Raw genomic sequence first — 14,754 nt, forward strand, 5'->3', positions numbered from 1 at the left:
CCTCTAGGTGGTCACAAAGCACCAAGCTGATCTCCCTGTGCTATGAGGCTGCTTCCTGCTAGCTATCTGTTTTACGTTTGGTAGTGTATATACGTCCATGCCACTCTCTCACTTTGTCACAGCTTACCCTTACCCCTCCCCATATCCTCAAGTCCATTCTCTAGTAGATCTGTGTCTTGCCCCTAGGTTCTTCATGACCTTTTTTTTGTTTTTTCTTTCTTAGATTCCATATATATGTGTTAGCATACGGTATTTGTTTTTCTCTTTCTGACTTAACTTCACTCTGTATGACAGAGTCTAGGTCCATCCACCTCACTACAAATAACTCAATTTCGTTTCTATGGCTGAGTAATATTCCATTGTATATATGTGCTACATCTTCTTTATCCATTCATCTGTCGATGGACACTTAGGTTGCTTCCATGTCCTGGCTATTGTAAATAGAGCTGCGATGAACATTTTGGTACATGACTCTTTTTGAATTATGGTTTTCTCAGGGTATATGCCCAGTAGTGGGATTGCTGGGTCATATGGTAGAATAGAGTTTTATGTATGGGTATGTGGTTGATCCTCTACACCGTTATTTGAGTTCTCTTTCTAAAACAGAGATCCAGCTGTGTTATAGCATACTTAAAACCCCTTCGTAGCACATTCCCTGTGAGTGCTGTTTATAACCGTCCTACCCAGGCCCTTCACAGACTGTCAGCGTGAGCACCCCTGCCGGGACTGCCCCCTGTGTGTGCTCAGGGCTGTAGGCGTAGGGGCTGTCTGCACCCACGTGAGCCCACTAGACCCTTCCTGAGTGGCCTCCTCTACTAGGAGCTTCCTGGACAGGTCCCCCACCTCCCCGCTAAGCCCCACTCCTTTAGTTTGGCAAAATCTCACTCGTTCTTCAAGGACAGGTGTCAGTATTGCCTGTAAAATTCTTGCTAAGTTTAGTAGTAAGAATGCCTTGTTCAGAGCTCATCTGGACTGAGCACACACCTTTAAGAGCAGTGATCCTCAAATGTAATTGGAGGGAGAAGGGGTGAGGAGGAGCGGGGAGGACTGGTGGTGCTATAGCTAGGTATAATAGTTTGAAGACACATAACAGAATAATAGTTTTTAGTTTTATATCTGGAAACAGTACCTTGTTGATTGTGTGATACAAACCACAAGAATAAATATCAACAAAATCTTAACAGATGGGAATATATGAAAGAGGATTTTGTGCATTTTCAGTAGGAAGCAAGAGAGTGGGTAGGACAAGGGTCAAGGGTAGAGGTACCCCTCGGGAATGAGATTCTTATCAGAAGAGAACGTTGGTTAAAATGGTTAAGTACCAGCATTCTATCTAGGGACTTGGTAAGTGCTCAGTAAATGTTTATATTGAAAATGTGAAAATTTCAAAATGTTTGAAGTTGTATTTCTTAAATAAAACAGAAATAATGTTTTCATATTAAATTCTCTTTCAGATGAAATGAAAACCTTTGCAGGACAACAGATTGAACCTCTTTTTCAGTTTTCATGGCTTATAGTATTTCTGACCCTGCTCCTTTGTGGAGGCCTTGGTTTATTGTTTGCTTTTACGATTGACCCAAATCTTGGAATAGCGGTGTCATTGAGCTTCTTGGCTCTCTTATATATATTTTTTAGTAAGTCTTTGCCTTTTGTCTTTTTCAAAAATGTAGAGAATGTCAAAACTCATTGTTTTACTTAAAATTGTATCTATATCTTTCTCCTAAAGTCTGTAAGAGATTTTCATAATTAGGTGAGAAAATTGATTTTTTGCTATTTTGTAAGCTGGCCTAGAGGAACATGGTCCCCAGCCTGGCTGGTAACAGCTTTAAAAACTAGTGCACTACTTGTTAATATTGAAGCAGAACTTTTATTTATTATACTTTCCCTTTTATATGTTAATTAATGATTTATATTTAAATCCTTTTTTAAAAATAAGTGTTTATAGCTGTCATGATGTGCTCTTGATCATTTTGACCATGACTGTAATTTTTATTTTATCTAAAAGCAAAGTAATAAATATATATAATCCCTGTTCTTGCAAGTGTCTTCAGTTGCAAGAAAGGAAATAGATTTACCTTTGGAGGAACTACTGGTAACTTCAGCATTTGCAAGTAGTGATAAAACCAGTCTTTATGTTTGAATCTGAACTAAGGGTTATGTTTCTGTTTAAGGCATTATCTTTCTGATTGTGTTTCTTATGTCGTATTTTAGTCAGCTTACTTTCCATTTTTCACATACCTGATGTATGTTGAAGGAGGTTAATTAATTGAGTAATTCTTTGAGGAGTAGTTAGGAAATGGAATGGGACCATGAAAATTATGTTAAGTCTACCTGTTACTACTTGATACTTGACTCTTTGGAGAAAAGAGGCTGCTTGACTAATGATTGTCCTGAATAATTTTGTTTTAAACCGTGAATTTCAGTTGTCGTTTACTTTGGTGGACGAAGGGAAGGAGAGAACTGGAATTGGGCCTGGGTCCTCAGTACTAGATTGGCAAGACATATTGGGTATTTGGAGCTCCTCCTCAAATTGATGTTTGTGAATCCTCCTGAATTGCCAGAGCAAACCACTAAAGCTTTACCTGTGAGGTGAGTTGGTCCCTTTGACAGAAGTAACTTTTAATAAGATGAAGCAAGTAAAAGTTTATAATGCATCATTTCTCAGTGTATATTCCAAAAAAACATTGGTCCCTTAAACTTTTTAATGTGAGAAGTAAAGCAAACAAATACTCCCTGGTCAAATCTGTTTGGGAAACACTTCATATTATAGCTCCCTCTTGTACATAAAGAAATCAATTTAACTTTGATTTACCAAATTTTATTTGAGCATAAACCCATGTTCCCCCCTTATGACACCTGTTATCATCCTTTGGACAAATTTGAAAAGAGTGCTGGTCTATTTGAAAAGAGTGAAAGGAGTCTTGGCATCTGTTTACATCAGGGTGTAACTTTGGCAATTCAGCTTGTGCTCTGAGCTGCTCTTTCCTCACCTGTGGAAATATATTTACCCACTCCTCTAAAGTTATTTTTAATATCAAATAGGAAATGTATGAGAAAACAGTTCAGAAAAGATGAGAAACATGTAAGTCAAAGAGTAAAGGAAGGCTAGAGGGCTCCAGAGGAAAGTAAAATGAAAAAAAAAAAAAAGTTTAGAGAACTGAAAGCAAAAGGAATTCAATAGAAATTAGTAAAATAATTAGTTAAATATGCACTAAATGATTAAGAATTTAAAAATTATTATAAGATAAAATATGTTTAAGTTAAGCTGAAAGTAAATAGGCCAAACCAGATAAGACATCAAAACTATAATATAAGAGAGGAAGATAAAAGCTTACAAATAATTGACATATAGGAGTATTAAGAAAAGGATTTAAAATGAGAAGTTAAAATGAAAAGCATAAAAAGAAAATATGCAGAGTGTAATAAAAGAATTGGAGAAGATATTTTTATATAAAATAGAAACACTTTAAGTTAATGAGATGGTATTTTTTAAAAAAATTAGACCAATTAAAATAGCATGCAGATACATATTACAACGTGATCCTAGATTGTATTTTGAAAGCAATGCCTATCTACAGGATTGAGATGAGAGTTTAGTTTAGGGGTAGAAGGGAAGAAAGGAACTAATGCAGAAATAATATCCATTCAGGGACTCAAAATACAAATAATTCAGTTACTTTGCAGAACAACTGTGAAATGAATATTTTATAGCTTCTTTCTAAATCCCTGGTAGATGTTTAAGCTATAAATAAAACATTCTAAAGCTTGAGTTTTTAAATGGCATTCAATTCTTAATTATTATAATATTTTCTCAAGGTTTTAATCTCTTCAGTTGATGCTTAGAAAACTTACTTTGTGCAGCATTTTTTGGCTGATACGGGGTGTCACTTTTTTTTTTTCCTTTTTTTGCGGTACGCGGGCCTCTCACTGTTGTGGCCTCTCCCGTTGCGGAGCACAGGCTCTGGACGCGCAGACTCAGCGGCCATGGCTCACGGGCCTAGCTGCTCCGCGGCATGTGGGATCTTCCCGGACCACGGCACGAACCCGTGTCCCCTGCATCGGCAGGTGGGCTCTCAACCACTGCGCCACCAGGGAAGCCGTGGGGTGTCACCTTTTAATCATTTTAATCATTGTATCATGAGATCTGTTGAGATGTCTGATTCCTTGGCTAAGCTGTCATAATCTTTTTCCCTTTCTGCCTTTAGTCAGAATTACTTCATATAAGTCTACTACATTTAACTTTTGTTATGGCCTTTTCCTGAGAAAAGTATATGAGATGTTAGAAATGGAAGATACCTAATTACAAGTTGTTTTCCCTCCTTAGAATTTTAAAAACAACCCTTTGAAAGAGACATGAAGAAATACAGGCTAAATGATAGAGATAACATATGTTGAAATCGTTTCTTTAGATAGCTGAGTAACATTTTCTTTCCCCTTTCCCCAAGGTTTTTGTTTACAGATTACAATAGATTGTCCAGTGTAGGTGGAGAAACATCAATGGCTGAAATGATTGCCACCCTCTCGGATGCTTGTGAAAGAGAGTTTGGCTTTTTGGCAACCAGGCTTTTCCGAGTATTCAAGACTGAAGATACGCAGGGTAGGACCTCCTTCTCCTCTTTGTGTGTATGTAGGGCTTGAGGATGGGATGGATGCAGTGCATGAAAACATGAATTGAACATCAGATTTGTCATATGCTGTCACCGTAACGATTGAGCTTTTCTGGATGCTTGACACGTTAAAACCATTTGTTGTATTACAGGTAAAAATAAATGGAAAAAAACGTGTTGTCTCCCATCTTTCGTCATCTTCCTTTTTATCTTTGGCTGCATTATTGCTGGAATTACTCTTCTGGCTATATTCAGAGTTGACCCAAAGCATCTGACAGTGAATGCCGTCCTCATATCAGTTGCGTCGATAGTGGGATTGGCCTTTGTGCTGAATTGTCGTACATGGTGGCAGGTGCTGGACTCTCTCCTGAATTCTCAAAGGAAACGCCTCCATAATGCTGCCTCCAAACTGCACAAATTGAAAAGTGAAGGATTCATGAAAGTAAGCACTCACTGCTTCTTAGAAAATAATCCTGGGAGATTCCTGGTGGTCCAGTGGTTAGGACTCCGCGCTTTCACTGCCGAGGGCCGGAGTTCAATCCCTGGTCGGGGGGAACTAAGATCCCACAAGCCGTGCAGAAAATAATCCTAATGTGAATATGCTCCCCATGACCATGGGGCTTTAGGGAGTGTTAAAGCGTTGCATTTGTTTTTAGTTTTACTCTAGATTTTTCCTATGAAAATACATATGTGAAGTGGGAAAAGTTACAAAAATAACGTATTTTTATAAAACAGACTTTTATAAGATACTCAAAAAGTTGCAGATTATTCCACAGTTGGTAATTACTACCTAATAATATAGGTTGCTCTAGAGCCTGGTAGAGTAAGCAGATTGAACCACCAAAACATATAAGATAGGAACATACTTTTAGAACAGAAAAGGGCTTTATACAGTTACCTGCAGCCCCTTACTTTGATCAGGGTCACATGCCATCGGGGGTCAAATGTAGTGTGGTATTTAGATTATTTGGATTTGCATTCAAATATGTCTTCTGACATTCAGAGCATGTGATCTCAGCAAATAAGTCACTTAGCCAAGTCTGTCCTTTTAAAATGGATATGACAGTGTCTACCTTATTGTAATAAATGCTCTAATTTAGGTGAAGCACTCGCTACAGTTTTAAGCGGAACCACAACTGGCAGTGAGGACTTTGGATTTCTTTTCTTCCTTTAGCTGACTTTCTGTCAGGCTTTTTAAGAAATGTGCTTAACTTTCTCAGATTTCAGTGCTTTGTATCCTTTCTTTTGCACAGGTTCTTAAGTGTGAAGTGGAATTGATGGCCAGGATGGCAAAAACCATTGACAGCTTCACTCAGAATCAGACAAGGCTGGTGGTTATCATCGACGGGCTGGATGCCTGTGAGCAGGACAGAGTGCTCCAGATGCTGGACACCGTATGTCTGAACCAACTTGAAACTTGTCATTGTCACATATGTGGTAGCTGAGAGGAGTCGCTTCATGAGTATCTCAAGTGGAGTTTGAATACTACTTCTTTTGTAAAAACAACCATGTTTTATGCAGAAACATAGCAAGAGTAAAAGTTTCATCACAAGCAGATTGAAACAATTCTAGCTTAACGGCAGTGTGAGGAAAAAAGTGAATAGAGGGTCTCTAAAGTCCATATTGTGACTCCACCTTTTCTTTGCAGATAGTTATGGTTGGAATAGAGTTAAGGGTAGGGAAACCACAGAATTTGTAGAGTTCTATTAAAGTGGGACACGTCAGTGGCTCTCTGTAAGGTACGTTATAAACAGCAGTGTGTAACTGTGGTCGGAGACCAATGTGGTTAGTACATCGTATGTATTCATGAATCTTTCTCATGTGTGTTGATCTTACCTCTTATGTAGACCATAAGTGTCTAGAAATATGACAGGATGAATTGTTTTCTTTGGAGATTTTATCACTGTCAGATGTTGAAAAATTGTCAGATGGTGACAGACCAGATTGAGACTTTGGTAAATTTGTTTTCATATAGAATAATACTTGAATGAAAAGGAAATGTCACCAAAGGCCAACACAGATTTTGAAGAGGTGTTTTATTACTTTGGATAATTTAAAATCTTTATCTTGTCATAACTATACACTTCTTCTACCACAGGTCCGAGTTCTGTTTTCAAAAGGCCCATTCATTGCTATTTTTGCAAGTGATCCACACATTATTATAAAGGCAATTAACCAGAACCTCAACAGCGTGCTCCGTGACTCAAACATCAATGGACATGACTATATGCGCAACATAGTCCATCTGCCTGTTTTCCTCAATAGTCGTGGACTAAGCAGTGCAAGAAAATTTCTTGTAACTTCAACAGCTAATGGAGATATTCCATGCTCAGATAATACAGGTAAAGATCGAGTTCCTCAGCTACTTTGGGTTTGAAGTAGTTCTATAGTTTTTTATGGTGCATCTCCTTTTACCTTGAAAAATATTGTTCATATTTCACTACTCTTTAAATATCACATACAACAGAGTTTTAATACAATGGTGCTTTCTTGATAAATTCTTTAAGGGTTGCAGGAAGATGCTGACAGGAGAGTTTCACAAAACAGCCTTGGAGAGATGACAAAACTTGGTAGTAAGACGGCCCTTAATAGACGGGTAAGTTACCTTATGTTTTGAGCCATTTGTTTATATTGCTATTATTTAAATGAAACCAAGGTGATGCCACGTAATATTTTATAAATAATGCGTTGAGCTCATCAGTAAATTTTATCATTGGATTTCCTTTCAGCTTCAGGTGGTTTTTCAAGGAATGTCTGAACCTAGAGCCATAATAACTGTAAATTATATAGGAGTGCCTGTCCTCTCCCAACCTGCTCTCAGCCCAGGTGCCACTCCAGATTCCAGACCGATTGAATCAGAACCTCTGAGGGTGAGATTTTAAAGCTCCCCAGATGATTTCATCGAGGGTTAGAGAACCACTGGGTTCATTCCAGGGACCCATGTCACCATAGCTGTAAGGGAGAGAGAGGCGCGTAGTGTGAGAACAATTCCTTGCTTTGTTTTCCTGTTGGCCTTCCTCCTTCCCCGATGTTTGTGAGATGTGTACTCTTTTTTTCTCCCCACATAGTGATTTTGTGCCCTTCCCAGTCCCTTGGTTTTCTCCTGGAACACTGTAGTTTCCCTGTCCTACCCTATCTTTAGGAGCCGCCTTTTGTAAAGAATAAGGGAGTATTACAAGGCAGGAAGATGCCCACTTGCAGGTAAGTTATGGTGATAGTGCTGCTTAAGGATGGCTAGGCTGGGCTAGCATTAGCGCCATTTATTTTCCCCCCTAGTTTGCTAACATTAAATTGGGACATTTTACATTTAAAAAAATGTGTCTTCAGTGATATTTTGACTTTATGCCTCTACCATGTAGAAGTATGGATGTGAAAATAATATTATGAATGACAGTTGACAGCTCTAAATTAAGAGCAGGGTGTGATTTACAGTTTTGAATTTCTCTCCTGTGAGTCTGGACTCCTGGGTTCCCTGTAATTGTATCCACATTCCCCTGTCTCTTGACCTTAGATGAGAACGCACCTTTGTTGTGCCTGTTCCTCCTCTGATTAGATGGGATTCCCTACCCCACCCCACCCAGGAGAGAGCCTTTAATTCTTATGCAGATGTGAGGATAGTTAGAGCAGCTGTGTCATACGTTTAAAAATAACCTAAAAATCAAAATGCTGAATCCTTAAATCTAGATGAGGGGTTATTTGCTTTATTATTTCAGGGTTCCTATAAATACTGAGCTCCCATAAGAGTTTGAGTTGAATTTTCTTTACACAATTCTGCTTATTTATGATCTTTAAGGCATCGAGCTTTCTCTGTACAACTATAAATCAAAATACATCTGAAGCTAAACCATAGCATTTGGTGCAGTTGCTGCTGATATTACTTTATAACTGTTCTGTAAATATTCTGCCTCAGGAAGTAACAGTAATACCTTTTATTACTATATAGTCTTCCTCTTTGACTAAAATTTTGGATTGTTTTTGTTGTTGACATAAACATATATTAACTTCTCAAAAAGCCTTAAGTTCTCAGGCTCGAAGTATGGGTTCACTGTTTCAGGATACTTACCGAAGAAGACAGATGCAGCGCACGATTACTCGGCAGATGTCCTTTGATCTTACAAAACTGCTGGTTACAGAGGACTGGTTCAGTGACATAAGTCCTCAGACCATGAGAAGATTACTTAATATTGTTTCTGTGACAGGTGAATTTTGTTTTCTTACTTTTGTATGGTAGATAATAAGGTTGAACATTAATAAAACAATCCAATTTCAGAAACAAAAGGATGTACTGGGTTTATATGTTTACACTGCTGAATACCAGTTTTATTCACATTAAGTGTGTCTAATAAAACCAATATTAGCTTTGACAATGAAAATCAACTACCAGTTGTCTACTGTTATTTTAAAACTCGATGACTTAAAATTTCATCTCAGCTTTAATTTTTCTCTTTGTATAAACATAATTTTATGCTAATTTGTATAACTGAGTATAATTAATTTATAATTTAAGATGTTGAAATTCAGATTTTACATGCTGCTCTTTCTATTTTCAAATGATGTATATTTTTTCTTTTTTTATTGTGTTAAATGAAATACACGTAAATATTTATCACCTTAACCATTTTTAAGGGTACAGTTCCCATAGTTGTGCAGCCGTCATTACCATCCATCTCCGTCACTCTTCATCTTGTAAACCTGGAACTCTCTTCTCATCCTCCTGCTCCTCTCCTCCGGCCCCTGGCAGCCACCACTATACTTTGTCTCTATCATTTTGGCTACTCTGAATACCTCATATAGTTGGAATCATACAGTATTTGTCTTTCTGTGACTAGCTTATTTCATTTAGCACAGTTTTATCAAGGTTCACCCATGTTGTAGCATATTCCAGAATTTTCTTCCTTTTTAAGGCTAATATTCTACTGTATGTATATACCAAGTTTTGCTTATCCATTCATCTGTCAATGGACATGTGGGTTGCTTCCATATTTTTAGCTGTTGTGAATAATGCTGCTATAACACGGGTGTTCATATATGTTTTGGAGACAGTGCTTTCAGTTCTTTTTTGGTATATACCCAAAGTGGAATTGCTGGGTCACATGGTGTTTCTATTTTAAACTTTTGGTGGAACCTCCATACTTTTTTCCATAGTAAAAAAAGAAGTTTTTCCCACCAACAGTAAACAAGCAATTTTTCTACATCCTCACCAACCTTGTTGTTTTCTGGTGTTTTGATAATAGCTATCCCAGTGGGTGTGAGGTGGTATCCCATTGTAGTTTTGACTTGCATTTCCCTAATGATTAGTGATGTTGAGCATCTTTTTATGTGCTTATTGGCCATTAATATATCTTCTTTGGAGAAATGTCTGTTCAAGTCCTTTGCCAATTTTTGAGTTGGACTTTTTTTGCTGTTGTTGAGTTTTAGGAGTTCTCTGTATATTCTGGATATTAATCCCTTTTCAGATATATGATTTTCAAATATTTTCTCCCATTCCGTGGGTTGCCTTTTTATTCTACAGATAGTGTCTTTTGATATACAAAATTTTTAATTTTTTATTAAGTTCAGTTTGTCTATTTTTTTCTTCTGTTACCTGTGCTTTTGGTGTCATGTCAAGAAATCATTGCCAAATCCAATATCATGAAGTTTTTATCCTGTGTTTTCTAACGCTTTAAGTCTTAAATTTAGGTCCTTGATCCATTTTGAGTTAATTTTTGTATATGGTGTTAGGTAAGTTCAACTTCATTATTTTGCATATGGGTATCCAGTTTTCCAAGCATCATTTATTGAAAAGACTGTCCTTTCCCCATTGAATGGTCTTGGCACCCTTGTCAAAAATCATCTGACCATATATGTGAGGATTTATTTCTGGATTCACTATTCTGTTCTGTTGGTCTATTATGTCTGCATTTTGCCAATACCACACTGTTCTGATTACTGTAACTTTTGAAATCAGGAAGTGTGATTCCTCCAGTTTTGTTCTTCTTTTTCAGGGATGTTTTAGTTATTCAGGGTCCCTTGAGACTCCATGTAAATTTTAGGATGGGTTTTTCTATTTCTACAGAAAATGTCATTGGGATTTTGACAGGGTTACATTGAATCTGTAGATTGCTTTGGCTAATATTGACATTTTAACAATATTAAGTCTTCCAATCCATGAACTTAGGATGTCTTAATTCGCTTATATTTTAAAATGTTGAAATTCAGATTTTCTATACATCTATTTTTTTTTTTTTTGCGGTACGCGGGCCTCTCACTGTTGTGGCCTCTCCCGTTGCAGAGCAGCTCCGGGCGCACAGGCTCAGCGGCTATGGCTCACGGGCCCAGCCACTCCGCGGCATGTGGGATCTTCCCGGACCAGGGCTCAAACCCATGTCCACTGCATTGGCAGGCGGCTTCTTAACCACTGCGCCACCAGGGAAGACCCCGCTACTGCTTTATTTCTTAACTGTTGTATGCGAGAACACTTCAAATACTTAACGTTATTTTTATTCACTCACACTTTTAAAGTAGTTGGTCTGTTCTGTGTATCTGCTAGTTTCATGAATTCATGACTGCATTTGCTGTTGCCTTTGTTTGACTGCCCTAACTTTCTCCTCTTGCCTCAGCCCTTCCTCATCAGATTGACTCATACTCACCTTGCATAGCTTAGTTCTAGGGGTTACTTTCTTAAGGAAACCTTCCTGTAACTGCTGCTTCTGGATTTGGAGTGCATTTTTTATTTTCTCACAGCAATATGTGTGTATCTCCAGTAGAGTCTTATCTGTTAGGATTGTAAGTAATTGTTTTCTTATCTATCCATCTTTTCCAGTACACTCTTGCGTTCTTTTAGGGTGGGGAGTAAGCCTTCTATGTCTGTCATCAGTAACTAACATACTGAATGAGTGAGGTTTAAAAACTCAATAGAGCAACTGTAGTTAGATTTGAAGCCTTCATTGCCTTCCCACAAATGTTTGGGGGATCAAGCCCAATCATGGGATGAAAATTAGTTCACATATTGTTTTAACCCATGTTTCCAATTCAGTTCTAAAAGTTTTTTTCACCAGTTTTTTCATCTTTTAAAGTTCAAGAAGTATGTTGTCAATGTTGCAAGCACACTTTAATGCCTGGCTTCTAGTTGCCTGGGTTTTTAAACTTTTAGTTCTGTGTTAACCTCTTTATACTCTGCTGAGAGTAGATCTCCTCTCGTCACAATTTGTGATTAAGTCATTTCATGATTTTTGTTTGATTTATTTGTCTGGCCCACTGGAGTGTAAGCTTCATGAAGGCTGGGATCATGTCTCTTTTGTTAAGCATTTCATCCCCAGCGTTAGTACCATATGTCCATAGATTGTGATGCTTCAGTGAGTTTTTGTAACTCTCAAATGCATGTGACCGTAGCTCGCTTGGATTGAAAGTAAAGACCTTGTCACTTTTTTAGCAGACCAGATCCCATTTTCTAGGGGAAAAGGAATCTGGTGATGATAATGTGGTTTGCCCATAAAAGCAGATCTGCTGAGGGAATGAGGGTTGAGGATATGGGAATAATTGGATGGGGGAATTACAAATCTATATGTATTAGTAGTAAGGAAAGGGATGATTCATATTTGAACCAAAACAAATAGATATCTTAGTCTAGATAATGATGAAATAAAACTGACAATGTTTAAAACTAAAAAGCAATGATATCAGCAGTTCAGAATCCCAACAAGATCAAGGAAAAATTGATGAAGCAATGAAACAAATCATCTGTTCTGAAAGTTCAAGGATTGCCAAGTGTCCTAATGTAGGCATGCCCAATGGTAGAACACTGAATTAGAGTCCTAAGAAAACCCCGGTGATAGACAGGAGTTTTTAAATATATGTAAACAAATTTTAGAAACATATTATTACTCACTTGATAGATTACTTACATAAGCCACCCGTAGTACATAAAAATGAAAGTGTATGAGATTGTACATTTACCCGTAATAAAACGGGTAAATGTACAATCCAGCATATTTGGATTTGTTCAAGGTCCATAGGAGGATGGGGCTTATCATGGGTGCATTGATGTTCTGCTGTATGATTGTGGGTAGGGTCGAGACCGTCTGACTTGCCATCCTGAAAGATTTTTGCCTGGATAAATGTCATCAAAGCAGTGTGTAGCACCGACGGCAAATCACAAAACAATTACTTTAGAATTAAACAGAGTTGTGTTTAAGCCATATCCATATAAGTACTAGGTTTCAGTTTGTAGTGTAAATTAAATGGCAAATTTTAAAAGATTTAAAGTTGAATTATTTTTGAATATACAGAATATTTGGCTTAACGTTACATGCCTATTAATTTAAAACATTTTTTGTATTCCTTAAAGGGCGATTACTGAGAGCCAATCAGATAAGTTTCAACTGGGATAGGCTTGCTAGCTGGATCAACCTTACTGAGCAGTGGCCATACCGAACTTCATGGCTCATATTATATTTGGAAGAGACTGAAGGTATTCCAGATCAAATGACATTAAAAACCATCTATGAAAGGTACTTTATCTGACCTCTTTATATTTAAATTTACCTTAGACTGAGTTGACTTTTCAGAAGAAAGTTAATGCATATAAAGCAAAATGAATACAAAATGTATAAAATGTAGAGTTCTGGGTTCAACTAATCATTCTCATTAATTCCATTATAATTTGGAGTTGTATTAGCACAGGTATATATCCCATTATGTAAAATTTACAGATTTATTTGTCTATATTCTTCCTATCTCAATGTAACCTATATGATGAAAAATGTTTCATAGTCCTGTCAGCTCTATGTTATTTATATATACAAAATGCAAACCTTAAAACATTATTATTTATTTCTATTTTATTTTTTATTCTAAGTGTCTTTATAGAATATTAAGGAGGTTACATTTTCCAAATCATTAGTGCAGGTATATTCACAGCTTTATATCTGGAGGATTTGGGGAACTGTGAATACTGGCTGGAAAACATTCTTTGCATTAAACAGTAAAGGATTTATAAAATATATGAACAATTTATTGTTCTTTTATAGAACAATAAGTTCTATAAAACAATAAAAAGAACTATTTTTCTTTTATAGTCAGTCATTTGAAGTACTTTTTTTTTTTTTTTTTTTTTCCGCGGTACGTGGGCCTCTCACTGTTGTGTGGCCTTTCCCGTTGCGGAGCACAGGCTCTGGACGCGCAGGCTCAGCGGCCATGGCTCATGGGCCCAGTCGCTCTGCGGCAGCTGGGATCTTCCCAGACCGGGGCACAAACCCGTGTCCCCTGCATCGGCAGGTGGACTCTCAACCACTGCGTCACCAGGGAAGCCCCTGAAATACTTTTTAAATCTACTTCTGGTAAAGAAATTGATTAATTTTTTTCTGGAAAGCCATACAGTTAATGCTCAGTGAAATGGTAAACATGTCAAGTTTTAAGAGTTTGACTTTCTTGTCAAAGAAACAAATAAAATTATAATCCCTGTTGTTTACCAGAATACTTAATACCTTCAAAGTTTTCAGTTACAACTCTAAATAAAAATACCTCTTAGAAAAAGTATAATACAAGGGAACTATACAATTGTATAAAACTTGGTATAGTTGAGACTACTATTTTGAACATGTAAATGAAATATTAAACCTAACGAACCATTCAGTGTAGAGTTTATACATCAAAACTTTTAAGATTCCAAGTAAGTTTTCTTAGAGTACTGCCAGCACGTGGTTTTCGTTATTTTCCAGTCCCCACTTTTCATGTACATATTTTATCTAATACTGTCTAGGTGAATAACTGATTTTAGAATATAGAGGCTGGTTGTAGTATTAGTCTACAGACTTGAGCTCTTGTAGGTTTTGCTGTTTAATTTGTGCTAAATTAAACAGATTGAATTCTGTGAGCTGTGTCAAGTAGGTGCTCTCGTAGATGGCAGCGAAACACAGCTACCATGGGCCTGTGGAGCAGTGTCACTGATTGCATCTGCTCTTTGATGTTTTAGAAATCATCTTTATTATAAGATACATGACTGTTTTTTCCCTTGGTTGTGCAGTAAAATATTATTTCATGAATAAACGTTTGCGCCATAGCATAGGCGCTGTATAATAATGAATGTTCGCTAGATGAGCACAGTCTTTGGTTTGATACACATAGGACTCAAGTCAGTCTCTTCACATTCCTTTAATTGAATATAATG

The 14,754-nt window shown here is 37.1% G+C and overlaps 1 protein-coding gene across 6 annotated transcripts in view; it reads left to right on the forward strand.

Annotated features, from left to right (window-relative positions):
* Window positions 1-14,754, forward strand: part of KIDINS220 (kinase D interacting substrate 220) — an 87,272-nt gene that overhangs the window by 29,052 nt on the left and 43,466 nt on the right. For all 6 annotated transcript variants that reach the window (XM_065890728.1, XM_065890730.1, XM_065890732.1 and 3 more), the window contains exons 13-21: window positions 1,455-1,634; window positions 2,424-2,589; window positions 4,446-4,597; window positions 4,760-5,049; window positions 5,861-6,001; window positions 6,706-6,949; window positions 7,115-7,203; window positions 8,662-8,806; window positions 12,934-13,096. In XM_065890728.1, the coding sequence (XP_065746800.1) occupies window positions 1,455-1,634; window positions 2,424-2,589; window positions 4,446-4,597; window positions 4,760-5,049; window positions 5,861-6,001; window positions 6,706-6,949; window positions 7,115-7,203; window positions 8,662-8,806; window positions 12,934-13,096 (1,570 nt within the window). The remainder of the gene's footprint in view (window positions 1-1,454; window positions 1,635-2,423; window positions 2,590-4,445; window positions 4,598-4,759; window positions 5,050-5,860; window positions 6,002-6,705; window positions 6,950-7,114; window positions 7,204-8,661; window positions 8,807-12,933; window positions 13,097-14,754) is intronic.

Source organism: Phocoena phocoena, chromosome 14 (assembly GCF_963924675.1).
Source record: "Phocoena phocoena chromosome 14, mPhoPho1.1, whole genome shotgun sequence".
Lineage (NCBI taxonomy): Eukaryota > Metazoa > Chordata > Mammalia > Artiodactyla > Phocoenidae > Phocoena > Phocoena phocoena.